General features: G+C 45.6%; 1 protein-coding gene across 5 annotated transcripts in view; it reads left to right on the top strand.

Moving 5' to 3' along the window:
• Positions 1-1,899: 1,899 nt before the first annotated feature.
• AXL (AXL receptor tyrosine kinase) overlaps positions 1,900-13,795 on the top strand; it is a 51,339-nt gene continuing 39,443 nt past the window's right edge. For 3 of the 5 annotated variants that reach the window (XR_014176177.1, XM_081962535.1, XM_081962534.1), the window contains exons 1-2: positions 1,900-3,115; positions 12,293-12,491. Coding sequence is in view for 4 of the 5 variants with exons in the window: in XM_081962535.1 (XP_081818661.1) it covers positions 3,010-3,115; positions 12,293-12,491 (305 nt within the window). In the remaining variant the exon portion in view is untranslated. Of the gene's footprint in view, positions 3,116-3,208; positions 3,355-12,292; positions 12,492-13,795 lie in introns of those variants that run through there. The other 2 variants (XM_081962536.1, XM_081962537.1) reach the window with 2 other exon arrangements.

Below are 13,795 nucleotides of genomic sequence, written 5' to 3'. Positions count from 1 at the left end.
GTTGGTACAAGCATTGGTGAAAGAAGGGGTCGCTCTCAGGAGCTCAGTGAAGTCCAGCATGGAACTGTGATAGGATGCCACCTGGGCAACAAATCCAGTCGTGAAATTCCCTCGCTCCTAAATATTCCACAGTCAACTTGTCAACGTGGAAGTGTTTGGGAACGACGGCAACTCAGCCACGAAGTGGTAGGCCACGTAAACCCGTCCAACATCAGTGTGCGACCTCCCAAGTGCGCTTCTGGAAGAAGGGTCAAAAAGTCCCATCAACACACTCCTCAACCTTGTGGAGAGCCTTCCCAGAAGAGCTGAAGCTGTTATAGCTGCCAAGGGTGGACCGACGTCATATTGAACCCATATTGGATTAGGAAAGGGACTTCACTTACGGTAAGTTCACATGCGAGGAAAGGCAGGTGAGCGAATACTTTTGCCAATATAGTGTAGCTGTATTCCAGTATTTGAGGAGCTGCCCCAAAGAAGAGGGAATCAACCTGTTCTCCAAAGCACCTGAAGGCAGGACAAGAAGCAGTGGAGGGAAACTAAAAGCAACGGAGAACTAAGGAGAAATTTCCTAATATGAGAACAATTTATCAGTGAAACAGCTTTCCTTCGGAAGCCGTGGGTGTTTCATCACTGGACGTTTTTACGAAGAGATTGGGCAGCCATTTGTCTGAAATGTGCTACAGCAGTCATGGCGAACAGTTTCGGCACTGAGTGCCCAAACTACGCACGCCGGAGTGTCAGAAACTTGAAGACAAGCTTACCTGCGCTCATGTGCACGCCGGCCACCTGGACTTCGGGTTTCCAGTGCTCTGGCATACACAAAGATCAGCTGGCTGGCGTGCACACACTCGCCGGAAACCAGAGGAGCAGCTGGCAATGGTGTGTGCGCCCAGAGAGAGGATTCTCTGTGCCATCTCTGGCACATGTGCCACAGGGTCACCATCACGGTGGTATGGGGTCTCCTGCTTGAGCTAGGAGACCCATCAAGGTCCCTTCCAGCTCCATTCTGAATTTAAAAGCCCCCTGATTTTAAGAGTTGCCGAGGTTGAGGTACGTTAACCTCAATGATGCCAAAGGAAGGAATTGACATGTATGGGCTAAGGCAGGGGTCGGACACTTTAAACACTCAAAGAGCCACCAGGGTCCTAAACGGAAGCTCCCCTGTTCAATTTTGGAGCCGACTGGAAGTCCGGTTCCCCCACCATAGAGTCTCTCCTCCTAGTGCGGCATCCTTTTTCCTCTACCTGTCATAACCGAAAGCCCAATCAATGGTGGAGCCGACCGGAGATAGGGAGCTGCAGCAGAGGGATGAGAGAGCCACATGTGGCTGACCTCTGTGCTAAAGGGGAGCCGTACCTGGTCAGCTCCGATTTTTTCTCACCCCTCCTTTCGCAATGTTGGCTTGTCTGAGTCACTCAAGGGAGAAGAACAAGTACCGGCAGATTCAGAAGATCAGAAAAATGGTCTGAGGGGATTGTGTAAGATGAGCTAATTGTTTAGAACAGAAACCAGCGGCTGAGACATTCCTTTCGGGACGGCGTTCTTCGGCTGAAGTAGTTTACGCAAAGTCTTGTACCGAAGGCTCGATTCCTTCCGCTGAATTAACAGCAGAAAGATCCCCAAATTCCTCCCAGGAGCCTCCGCCGGTTCGATCCCCTCCACATTGCCGATTCCGAGGGATTTTTCTACTCCAGGAAAAAAAAAAAAATCAGGCCCGAAATATTTTGCAAGAGCCATTTCATCTTCCAGAAAATTGAAAACAGCTGATTGACTCCAGCACCTAGGCTGGTCTTTGACCCTCATAAAAGTTGACTGACAGTGGCGCCCGCCCTGTCATAGTTGGGCGTAAGCCACAATATTATATTCTGTTATATATATATATATATATTTCCTGCCTTGTTTCACTTGCTGTGGGCAAGGTTGCCTCTCTTTCGGGGGGGGGGGGGTCTGGAAAGTTGGGAAAAGTTTTGATTTTCCTTCCTTTTCTCAGGCTGCTCCTATCCCAGCCTGTCTTTTTTGGCTGGGGTGTTCTTGTCAAAACTCTTCTTTGAAGAATTTGGGTGAGTGTAACTTTAAGGGAAATTCTTTCTTGCCCTCTCCTTTTGTCCTCCTCCTCCCCTTAAACCTTCTGCAGCCAGATGGAATTTGCACCCCCTTCCCTGTACTTTCTGGTTTTTCCAAGGCATCCACCCACCCACTCACCCACCCCCTTCCCGCTGGCCCCCAAATCAGCCGGCTATGCTAATCTTTTAGGTGTTTTCTGCTGCTGCTATCACACAAGCTTGAGGCTGTGTGTAGGAGTTGTCTGTGTCGGGGAGTGAGAGCAAAGCTGTCTCTTCCCCAATCTCTTCTCTCTCTCTCATTCACTCACTCTCACTGTCTTTTTGGAGAAGATGACACTCTGGAGTAAGCAAGAAGTTAACTCTCTTGAGTAAGCAACTTTATTGTAAGATCTGAGTAGACTCCTCAGGGCTCAGAAGCCGGAGTAGGAGGAACCCAAGAGTGAACTAGAGAGAAGAACAAAAAAAAAAAACACCCCAAAACCCAGCTGTTCTTGCAGAGCCGGGAAGAAGAAAAAGTAATTTTGCTAAGCCCAAAAGCAAATTAATGCAGGGATTTTGAAAGGGGGAGCAGAATTCTTTTGGATAGTCCCTAAACTTCCCTCTGTTCATCTTCTTCTTTTTGGTTTCAATGAGGCAGACAAATGTTTTGAGTTGAGGAATTATTCCAGAGTTTCCGCAAGAGTTTTGAGCACTTCGGATCCATCGCTCCTCCAGCCTCTTGGGCGCTGACTTCACCGCGGACTTCGTCACTTGTTTTCTTGGACTCGAGTGATCATTTCTTCGGCTGCTTTTTCATGATTCGGTGAAGGCAGGCTGCTGCTTCTTGGGGAGAGATCTGATTTTCCCCAACAGATTTTTCTGGATTTCTTTTTCTTTTTTTTTAATTTCCTCCCCCCTTTTTTTTTCTTCCACCGATGAGCCACTAAAAACTGTTTTGGAAGCTGGGATGATTTTCGAGGCAACTTTTCAGTTTGGGAAGATGGACCAAGTGAGGTGGTGCTTGCTGTTCAGTTTGCTGGCTTGGTCGATGGGCATCAGCCACACCCAGGAAGGTGAGTGTGAGTGTGTGGTTGTGCTTGGGGACACCTATTTTGTGTGACTTCTGTTGCGTCGGGGAAGCTGGGAGAAACCCAGCGACGCCCACAAAATCGGAGCGAAGCAGGTGGTTCAAATTGGATGTGCCATTTCCAGCAGGCAGAAAGAGTTTCAAACTCTACTCCGTTCACATCGCTGTGAGAGAAACAGGGGGCAACCCAGCAGCCTTGGCCTACTGTGCAGTGTTGTTGTTAAAGTAAAAGGCTCCTCCCTCCCCCTTTCCTGGTCCTCAATTTACGACCACAATCAGGGGCCAGATTTTTCCATTTGCTAAGCCAGGCAGTTGTTAAGTGAGCCGTGCCCAATGTTAGGACCTTTTTATTTATTTTTGTCAAAGATGTTAAGTAAGCCTCTGCAGTCGTTAAGCGAATCTGGGTCGTCCGTCCGTCCCCCCCACCACATTAACTTTGCTTGTCGGGAGCCCTTTGGGAAGGTCCCAAATGGCGACCCCAGGGCCCTGCAATTTTTTTGTACATAGGAGCCAGTTACCAGGTGCCCAAATTTGAATCAGGGGACCGTGGGAGATGCTGAAACGGTCGTAGGGGTGAGGATCGATCATAAGTCTCTTTTTCCAGTGCCTCTAATGTTGAACAGTCAATTGAAAAAATAGTTGTAAGTTAAGGACTACTTGTAGTACTCAGTGGATAATTTGGGGGGCCAAGTTACCTACTCTCAACTCCAAGTCTGCTGGGAAACTGACGCTTGTTTACACATCTTCTACAACTTCCTTGAGATAAGATAGACTTGATTGTGTCAATTACAGAGCTGCAGCTTGCGGGAACATCAAGGTGACGTCCCTATTATTCTCCGTAAACTGAGAGAGAGTAACTAGGATTCGTAGGTTGCAAAGATCCAATACTTAAGTTTAGTGCTTCGTGTAAGCCCAGTAGGCAGGGTCTCCTGCTTGGGCAGGGGGTTGGACTAGATGACCTACAAGGTCCCTTCCAACTCTGTTATTCTGTTATTAAAGGGAGGGGGTCAAGCTATTCTCCAAAGCACCTGAAGGCAGGACAAGAAGCGAGGGGGGGGGGGGGAACTAACCAAGGAGAGAAGCAACCCAGAACTAAGGAGACACTTCCTTACAATTAATCCGTGGAACGACTTGCCACCAGAAGCTGTGGGTGCTCCATCACTGGAGGTTTTTAAGAAGAGACTGGAGAACTGTTTGTTTGAAGTGGTGTAGGGTTTCCTGCTTGAGCAGCGGGTTGGACTAGAGGACCTCCAAGGTCCCTTCCAGCTCTATTCTGATTGATTGATTGACTGATTAATTGATTGATTGACATTAATTGATTGATGTGATCTAAGGGTTTCCTGCTTGAGCAGGGGGCTGGACTAGAAGACCTCCAAGGTCCCTTCCAGCTCTATTCTGATCGATTGACCTTGGCTTACTTTAAGACCTGTGGACTTCAACTCCCAGAATTCCCCAGCCAGCATGGCTGGCTGGGGAATTCTGGGAGTTGAAGTCCACAGGTCTTAAAGTGACCCAAGTTGGACCTGCCCTGCTCTGCCCCATCTTTCCAAGCAAATATATCATTCGATGGGGTAAAGACGTAAAAGAAACCGTAACACACACACACACATTTCTCAATTCCAGGGAGCCCAGCTCTGATCCAAAGGAGATCCAGCTGGGCTCCATCACTCTGCTGGAGACCCTTAGATTCTTCCTGGTTGCTCCTGGTTTTAACCTCGGGGAGCACTATCGGATTGTTTTGATTTGCAAAGGAAAACCAGGAGGTGAAGAGGCCCTGGAAAGGATTTGGGGCAGCCGACTGCCTCTCTCTTTCTCTCTCTCTCTCTCTCTTTCTTTCTCTCTCTCAATCTCTCTTTTCTTTTTCTCTTTCTCATCTATATCTATATATCTTCTTTCTCTCTCACTCTTTCTATTATCTCTCATATATATATATATATATTAGTTTTCGTAGATTTTCACGGGTGTAGGTATGCTGGTTTTGTTGTATTCGGGTCTTTTCCCGTGTAGGATTGAGATTGTATATATATATCCCTCTCTCTCTCACACACACACTATCATCTATCATCTCTCTCTCTTCTCTCTCATATTCTCTATTATCTATCATCTCTCTTCTTTCTCTCTTTCTCTCATCTATCCTCTTTCTCTCTCTCTCTCTCTCTCTCTCACTTCTCTCTATCATCTATCATCTCTTTCTCTCTCTCTCTCTCTCTCTCTCTCTCTCTCTCTCTCTCTCTCTCTCTCTCTCACTCTATCATATATCATCACTCTCTGTCTTCTCTCTCTCTCTCTCATCTCTCTCTCTCTCTCTCCTCCCTGGAGGAATCTGTCCCTTCTGATCTGGTGAATGGGTGGTCCCGGTGAGCTATAAACCATATACTAGCCATATTTGCAAAGCTCCCCCTTTCCTATACTTTTGAATAGGAATTGATAGCGGTCAGAAAAGGGACTAGAAAACTTCTTTAAATGTTTGGCTCTTCAGAATAACAGAGTTGGAAGGGACCTTGGAGGTCTTCTAGTCCAACCCGCTGCTCAAGCAAGAAGACCCTCTTCTTCCGTGGTCCTCGTCTTACGGCCTCAGTTTGGGGGGGTGGGAAGTGGTCATCATTTCCATTGGTAAACAAAGCCAATGGTAAGCGAGCCGTGCCTGATTTGACAACCTTTTTGCCACGGTTGTTCAGTGAATCACTGGCATGAGGTGGAACACACGGTCGTTAAGCGAAGCCAGCTCTCCCACTCCTTGAAGTTGGCTTGTTGGAAGTCGGCTTAGAAGGTCACAAAGGATGATAAAGCACTGGCTGCCAAGTGTGCCCAAATTTTGATCCCATGACCGTGGGGAATGGTGAAGTGGTCGTAAGTCCCTTTTTTCAGTGCAAAGAGTGGCGAAATTTCATGGCTATGTATTAATAGACCAGGGGTGTCCAAACTTGGGAATTTTAAGACTTGTGGACTTCAACTCCCAGAATTCCCCAGCCAGCCATGCTGGCTGGGGAATTCTGGGAGTTGAAGTCCACAAGTCTTAAAGTTCCCAAGTTTGGACACCCCTGTAATAGACACTTTATTTTTATTTTCTAACTGGGCAATTTACCCTCGTAAATCACGCCTATCACCGTGGGACATGTCCAAAAAGGACAAGGGAAACAATAGAACAATAAAAGCTGTGGCTACGGGTGCCTGGAGCATTTTTTTTTTCAACGCATGTACACCACTTTATGCTTTGAACATTATATCTGTCATCAGAAGCATAGATTGCTGTCCTAGGGTTGCGCTGGAGACATGAAAAGGAAACCCAGATTTTTTCCCCTGCTGTTCTATTGTTGCTGCTTTTTTGCAATTTTTCTCAACCGTGACAACTTGAAGACGGGTGGACTTCAACTCCCAGAATTCCCCAGCCTACAAGGCCCCTTCCAGCCCTTTCATTCCATGTTCCAGGCTCAAAGAAATGTGAAGGGAACTCACATAGGCCAACAATAATTCTCCTTTTTAGTTGCCTGGATTGCAGGCTGGTTCTTTTATAACGCTCGGCTGCTCTGGCTTTTGATTCCCTACGACGTCGTTTACTTATCTGCTTCACCCAAAGCCACCCAGAGTCATATATATGAAATGTGAAATATAAATATTTTTTTAAAAAACCTGGACCGTTCGTTAAGGCCGAGGGATGGGGATGGGCCAAATGGGTGGGCGACCTTCGTTGCAACCCTACATCCAGGGATGAGCAATTTGGAATGCCACATTCCAAACACTTGATTCGATTGGGTGAGTCACCCCTAAGTTGGAAGAACAGGGAAACTGGGTGGCGGGTTTGAGATGGGGGCGGCGGGGGACTTCAGCCAATGACTGTGGGATGGGGGAGATGGAGCTAACCTTTTGGGTATCCAATAAAGAATAGAATAGAATAGAATAGAATAGAATAGAATAGAATAGAATAGAATAGATTGAATTCTTTATTGCCCAAGTGTGATTGGACACACAAGGAATTTATCTTTGGTGCATAACATGCTCTCCGTTTACATAAAGAAAAAATAAATAGAATGCATTCATCAAGAATAAAATAGAATACATTCATCAAGAATAAAACATACAACACTTAGTGATAGTCATAGGTTCTAATAAGCAATCAAATCAAACTAGGAAACAAATAAACAAATAAACAATATAAATTGTAAAGATACAAGCAACATGGTTATAGTCATAAGTGGGAAGAGATAGGTACTAGGAAGGATGAGAAGAATAATAGTAATGCAGTCTTAGTAGATAATTTGACAGTGTTGTGGGAATTATTTGTTTAGCAGAGTGATGGCATTTGGGGAATAAACTGTCCCTGTGTCTAGTTGTCTTGGTGTGCAGTGCCCTATAGCGTCGTTTTTAGGGTAGAAGTTGAGACAATTTATGTCCAGGATGTGAGGGGTGTGTAGATGTTTTCACAGCCCTCTTTTTGACTCGTGCAGTGCACAGGTCCTCGATGGAAGGCAGGTTGGTAGCCATTGTTTTTTCTGCAGTTCTAGTTATCCGGTGAAGTCCTTGTCTGCCTTGTTGGGTTGCAGACCAAGCTAGTTGAGGAGGGAGGTGAAAACGTGTTCCAATTCTTTCCCGCTGGGAGAGGTGGATGCCTTGACATCACTTGACATCACTCTCTGCTGTCGTAGGTCCTAACGCAAAAATCGGTTCCCGCCCTTTGCAGGGAGAGCCAAAGCTGCAGGATTATTCTTGTTTACTTTGCAAATGTCCCGAGTATCAGAACAACGCTGAGCAAGTGTCTCCAAAAAGATGATGCACTTGGCGTTAAAAAGAAGAAGGAGGAGGGATTGTTGACCTCAGGGTGCAAGAATTCAAAATCCGGAAGACCTCTGGATCAATCTACCCATAGCAGCCCCAAGAGACATGGTAAATTTCTGAGTTTGAGGTTCCCTGCCTTGGAGGTCATGCTGGATGATCTTCAAAAGCGCACTGGGAACGGAGCGGGGTAGAACCCGGATGGGAGACCACGAGGAAATACTAGTACAGGGGTGTCCAAACTTGGCAACTTTAAGACTTGTGGACTTCAACTCTCAGAATTCTGGGTCTTAAAGTCTTAAAGTTGCCAAGTTTGGACACCCCTGTACTAGGGGTTATAGGCTAGCTAAAAGGAAGATACAGGTGGGCCTCAACTTACTGCGTATTTGGGACCGGAACGTCGGTTGCTAAATGATGTGTTGTTAAGGGAGTCGTCCTGTGACTGTCAATGTTTTTATAACCGTTTTGCAACAGTCACTAAGTGAATCACATGGAAACCCTTAATGCCTTGGCTGATTGGAAGCTGGCTGAGATGAGGACTATGTAACGACAGTATGTGACCCTGGGATGCTCCAACCGTCACAAATACAGTGGCCAAGTGTCAGGATCACAATCCCATGCCACGGTCACAAGCACGAGGACCTGTCACAAGTCCCTTTTTTAGCAATAGCGCTTAGACTTATATATTGCTTCACAGTGCTTCACAGCCCTCTCTAAGGGGTTTACAGAGTCAGCATAGTTGCCCCCAACAATCTGGCTCCTTATTTTACTGACTTCGGAAGGGCAGAAGGCTGAGTCAACTTTGAGCCCATCCAAATCAAGCTCCTGACTGTGGGCAGAGTTATCCTGCAATGCTGCACTCTTACAGGAAGGGAGGGAGGGAGGGAGGGAGGGAGGGAGGGAAGGAAGGAAGGAAGGAAGGAAGGAAGGAAGGAAGGAAGGAAGGAAGGAAGGAAGGAAGGAATATTACTTAGACTTATATACCGCTTTACAGTGCTCTACAGCTCTCTCTAAGCAGTTTACAGAGTCAGCCCAACAACCTGGGTCCTCGCTTTACCGACCTCGGAAGGAGGGAAGGCTGAATCAACCGTGATCCGCTCAGGATCGAACTGCTGTCAGTGGGCAGTCTGCGCTTTGCAATGCTGCAGTGTAACCACTGTGTCACCACCGCTCCTTTTTCCAGCACCGACCTAACTTCAAACGGTCGCTAAACGAGTGGCCGCTAAGTCGAGGACTCCCTGTACAGCCAACCAGGGCTTCCTTCTTGTCGTCTAGCAAACCGACTTGGGTGCCTCCGTGCAGTTGCTAGAATTCAGCACGAAAGGCGCCCAGCGACGGGGTTTGGATCCTTTTATCTTTTGTCTCGAGAGAGTAGATTTAGATAGTAGATATTTAGTAGATAGCAGGTATTTAGATAGAAGATAAAGGGGGTTATATAGCTGGGTTTTGAATAGCAGGCCTGGCAAAAGGGGGAAGGGGGAGAGAAAGAATGCCATATTTCTTGCCGAGGGACTGGGAACCAGTTCCAGCCCTGGGGGTGGGTGGGCGCTCTCCCTCTCCCCCCACTCCCCAAAAAGAAAAATCTGGCTTGAGAAAGGAAGGAGAAGCCCCTTGGGTGAACTCTGGGCTCCTTCCCAGTATGGCACTTCGGTTCTCAGGCCCTGGAATTTGTCCCTCATGCCTGAAGGGTTAACTCCGCTCCCAAGAGGGGATTTTATTTCATTTCTTTTATTTATGAAAGGGCCCCAGGCGTCTCCTTCCTTCCCTCCCTCCTTCCCGCCATCGGAATCAACTTGAGGACCTGTGGACTTCAACTCCCAGAATCCCTCAGCCGGCTATGCCAGGCGATTCTTCAGCTAGGCTGGCTCAGGAATTCTGGGAGTCGTAGTCCACAGTTTGTGAGGCGGCCCTAGTCCTCTACGCCTGCTTCTAAAAGCCCCAAACCCATCTTTTCCTCCAGCCCTGGTCCTCCTGGCTGGGGACGATGGGCTTCTTTTCACAAGTTGCAGCCCCCGAGAGTCAGGTGGTTGGGTTGGCCACACTAGCATTTGGCTGGGAAGAAAGGGTCTGCTTGGTTTGCACAGGGGGAGCTTCCAAGGGAACTGGGTTGGGAGTGCGGGCAGAGGGCAGGGGGTGGCTGCTTGGCAGGGCATGTTGGGGTACCTGTTGGGGTACCTTTCTTCCTTCCCTCTATCGCTTTCTTAAAATATTTAGTTTCCTTCCTTCTCCCCCCTTTTCTTCTTCCTTCCTTCTCTTCTTCCCTCTTTTCCTTCATTTTGCTTCCTTCCTTCCTTCCTCCTTCCTTCCTCTTGTCTGTCTCTATCTCTTCCTCCCTTCCTCTCTCCCTTCCTCCTTCCCTTCTTTCTTTCTTCTTCCCTCCCTCTCTCCAATTTTGTTCTTCCTCCCTCCCTCTTCTCTTTTCCATTTCTTCTTCTTTCCTTTCTTCTTTCCTTCCTTCTTTCCTCCCTCCCTCCCTCCCTTTTCTCTTTTCCCTTTCTTCTTTCTTTCTTCTTGACTTCTTTCCTTACTTCTTTCCTTCCTTTCTTCTTCCTTCCTTCCTTCCTTCCTTCCTTTCCTTCTTTTCTTTCCTCCCTCCCTCCCTCCCTGCCAACACTCTTGCCCCACTGGCAATAATATCAGACTCTGACCTACCATTGCTCCCACTGGACCGGCCCCATCTGACCCCAGCCATTAAGTTGCAGATATCTCTGCGTTTGAAGATATTGACAAACTAGACAATTACATTATACCATTGGGGAGATTAAAAAAAACATTAATGGAGAAAGACAGGTAAACAATTCTGTAACTGCAGAATTGAAACTCTGCTTCTTTCTCATTGTGCTGTATATAAAATGCAAACTGAAAAGGATTTCAATCACAAAGTGGCTGGGCACTTTATTTTTAAATAAGCCCACATCTCTTAAAAGTTTCAAAGGTTGAGAAACAATGAGCTAGACAGACAGATTACAGTAATCGAGAAACTGAATTCCATAAATCTAAATTGGCGCCATGCTGCAAATATTCCAGATGACAATTAGGTGGCAACAAAGAGTCAGGGACTCTGCCCCTCTATGCTGCCCTCTGATGGTCATCCAAAGCTTTGCAATCCCTGGGATTTCTAGCAAGGATTGCAAAGCTTTGGATGACCATCAGAGGGCAGCATAGAGAGGCAGAGTCCCTGACTCTTTGTTGCCACCTAATTGTCATCTGGAATATTTGCAGCATGGTGTACTTCACTGTTAAAATGTGGGATCCTTAGTGCTCTCTGAGCTTGGTTGTTTGTTTGCAGATGTTTCAATACACAACTAAATAACATCAACACTCTCTATTTACATAGTAGCTTGTCCTAACAATACTGGTGGGAATATGATTTTCTTCCTGGTAATTCCTTGATTAAGTTATTGTTTTCTGCTAGATTGTTTGTCTGGTATTAATCCCTGCTTATCTGGGTGCTGGTTGCTGGAAAGGATGCCTTGTTTCCTTCTTAGCTTTTCTTATTGCCTCTTTGGAACAGTGTGTAAATATGGTTTATCTCTCTCTATCCATCGATGGCTGATTAGGGCCAAGCTCCCAGGAATTCCTGAATGGTTTTTTTTTGTTTTGATTGACCTTGTTTTAGGGTGCTCACAGGTGACACCATGGTTGAGTCTAGCCATGTGTTGTGAGTTTAAGGAGTTTTCATCCTATCTTCTGACTGGCAGTTGTGGTTCATGGATGAACTCTGTTAGTCTTCTGCCTTTCTGTCCAATACAGTTGCTGCCCTTACACTGTATAGTGAAGATCACTTCTTTTTCTTCTTCTGGGGCTGCTGGGACTTTCGGTTTCCTTAAATTGCTTTGGAGGGATTTAGTTGGTTTGTGTGTTGCAATGATACCATGTGGTTGTAATAATCTGTTAGTAGCTTGTGAGATGTTTGTGATGTATGACTTACGTTGGTTGTCCTGTATTGGTTTGAATGGTTGGGCACTTTCTGATAAAGTTGCATGGATTTACATTTTTTATACGTGATCCATTTCCTTTTGTTTGTTTGTTTGTTTGTTTGTTTGTTTGTTGCAATTTGTGTTTGACCACAACTAAGATCAGTAATTAAGGGAAGCGGTCGCCAAGCAAAACCATTACTGTGCTTACAATCTTACTTCAGCTTTCCTTTTCTTTACACACCTACAAAGGGCAGACATGCAAGGACGGGTTGCAAAGTTGCTTTTTCCTCACCGTCGTAGCTGTGAACAGTCACTAAATGAGACAGTCGCTAAGCAAAGATGACTTGTATAGGCAAATCCTCCAGATCCAGGTCAACCTGCAGATTTGAGAGCTAAATTCCTGGTTGCTGTTGTGATATTGTGCTACCGTTTCTCCCAATTGGACGATTTCAACTTCCTCTCTTCCCTCCTAGCGGGATACTTCCATGAAAGTCCGTCAAATTTGACCTCGTCTTTGGGAAAGGACGTGAAGCTCACCTGCTCGGTCCTGGCCCTGGGAGAGGCACCGGAGATCAGCTGGCTGAGGGATGGTGAGGCCTTCGAAATTGCCAACATTAACCAGATCCAGGTGCCTTTGGACGAAGAAGAATGGATGACCACAAGTGAACTGAGGTGAGCATCCATCTGGCAACTTGGCTGGCAGGGTTAATGGGCCAGTTTATTTATTTGTTTCCCGCTTGTATTATTTTTACAAATAACTCAATGTGTTATAAACATAAAAAAGTGTGTTGTCTGGGTGCAGTTAATTTTGAGAAAACAACAACAATAATATACATAACATTAATAATAATCCCATAATAATAGTAGTATTTGATTATCTATTTTAGTCAACCTTTCTAATATGATTAGTCATTGTTTAATGCTTTTTAAATTTCTAACTTCTGTTTCTATCAGTTAGCCATTGATAAAACAAATCCCACGTTAACAAATATTCAGTTTTTTCCTTCAGCCTTCAACCTTTGCAATCATTATGGTTGGTGCTATAATAAGATGTTTAGTCTGAATTTGATATTTTTATTCACCTGTCGAGTCCCTTCCAAGGACCCGAGATAAGCAGGTGGGGTTAAAGGTTATTGTCCAAGGATTCAGCCTTTTGCCATTTTCTTTCTCTCTCCAAAGTTTATTTATTTATGTATTAGTACTATTAGTACAAAAGGAAATAGTAGGAAAGATAGTGGAGGGCCGGAAAAAGGAAGGGAAAAGTGTGGGGAAAAGAAAAAAAAAGGCATTGACTTCCAACCTCCTTTGGTGCAGGAGAATAAAATGATAACGTCCAACCTCAATTTTTTGCTTTTATCTAATAGTATCAACTCACCATTTCTATAACAAGAAAGCTGTCAGTAAAACACAAAATCAAAGTTTCATTTTTTTTCCCCTACCTCGAGCACAAAGTCCAGTAGAAGTTTCCAAGTAGGAACAAAAAAAAAATTGTCTATTTTTGTCTATAATCCAAGCAGTCAATTTAGCCATCTCTGCCAATTCCTGCAGCCATTCATCCATTGTGGGAGCCTTTTGCAATATTTTGATGGTGAATTTGTCGATGCCAATGGGGTACAAGTGGCACGCCAGATGTTTTGGCATTGCACCTAAGGCGCCAACTCCTTTTGGGACTATTTGACTTTCTTTGGCCCCAGTTGTTCTAATTCTATTTGCAGGTCTTCGTATTTTGGGATTTTTCTCCCGTTTTTTCCCCTTTTTCTGCTCTCTTCAGGCACTGCCACATCCACTATCCAGACATTTTTGTCCTTTTTCTGAACAATTGTTAAGTTTGAGGTGTTACGTGACTGTCTGTTTGAATTCCAAAGTCCCATTATTATTACTCGCAGCACCACAAGCTAAAATAGTACAGCTAATCCTGTACTGAGCCCAACATTTCTGTGGGCTAAGCAAGTCAGTTGTTTTGCCCCATTTTACGA

This window comes from Natrix helvetica (genome assembly GCF_964273705.1).
Source record: "Natrix helvetica genome assembly, chromosome: 9".
Lineage (NCBI taxonomy): Eukaryota > Metazoa > Chordata > Lepidosauria > Squamata > Natricidae > Natrix > Natrix helvetica.
The sequence above is the reverse complement of the archived record's forward strand: the minus strand, read 5'-3'. Positions and strand labels throughout refer to the sequence as shown.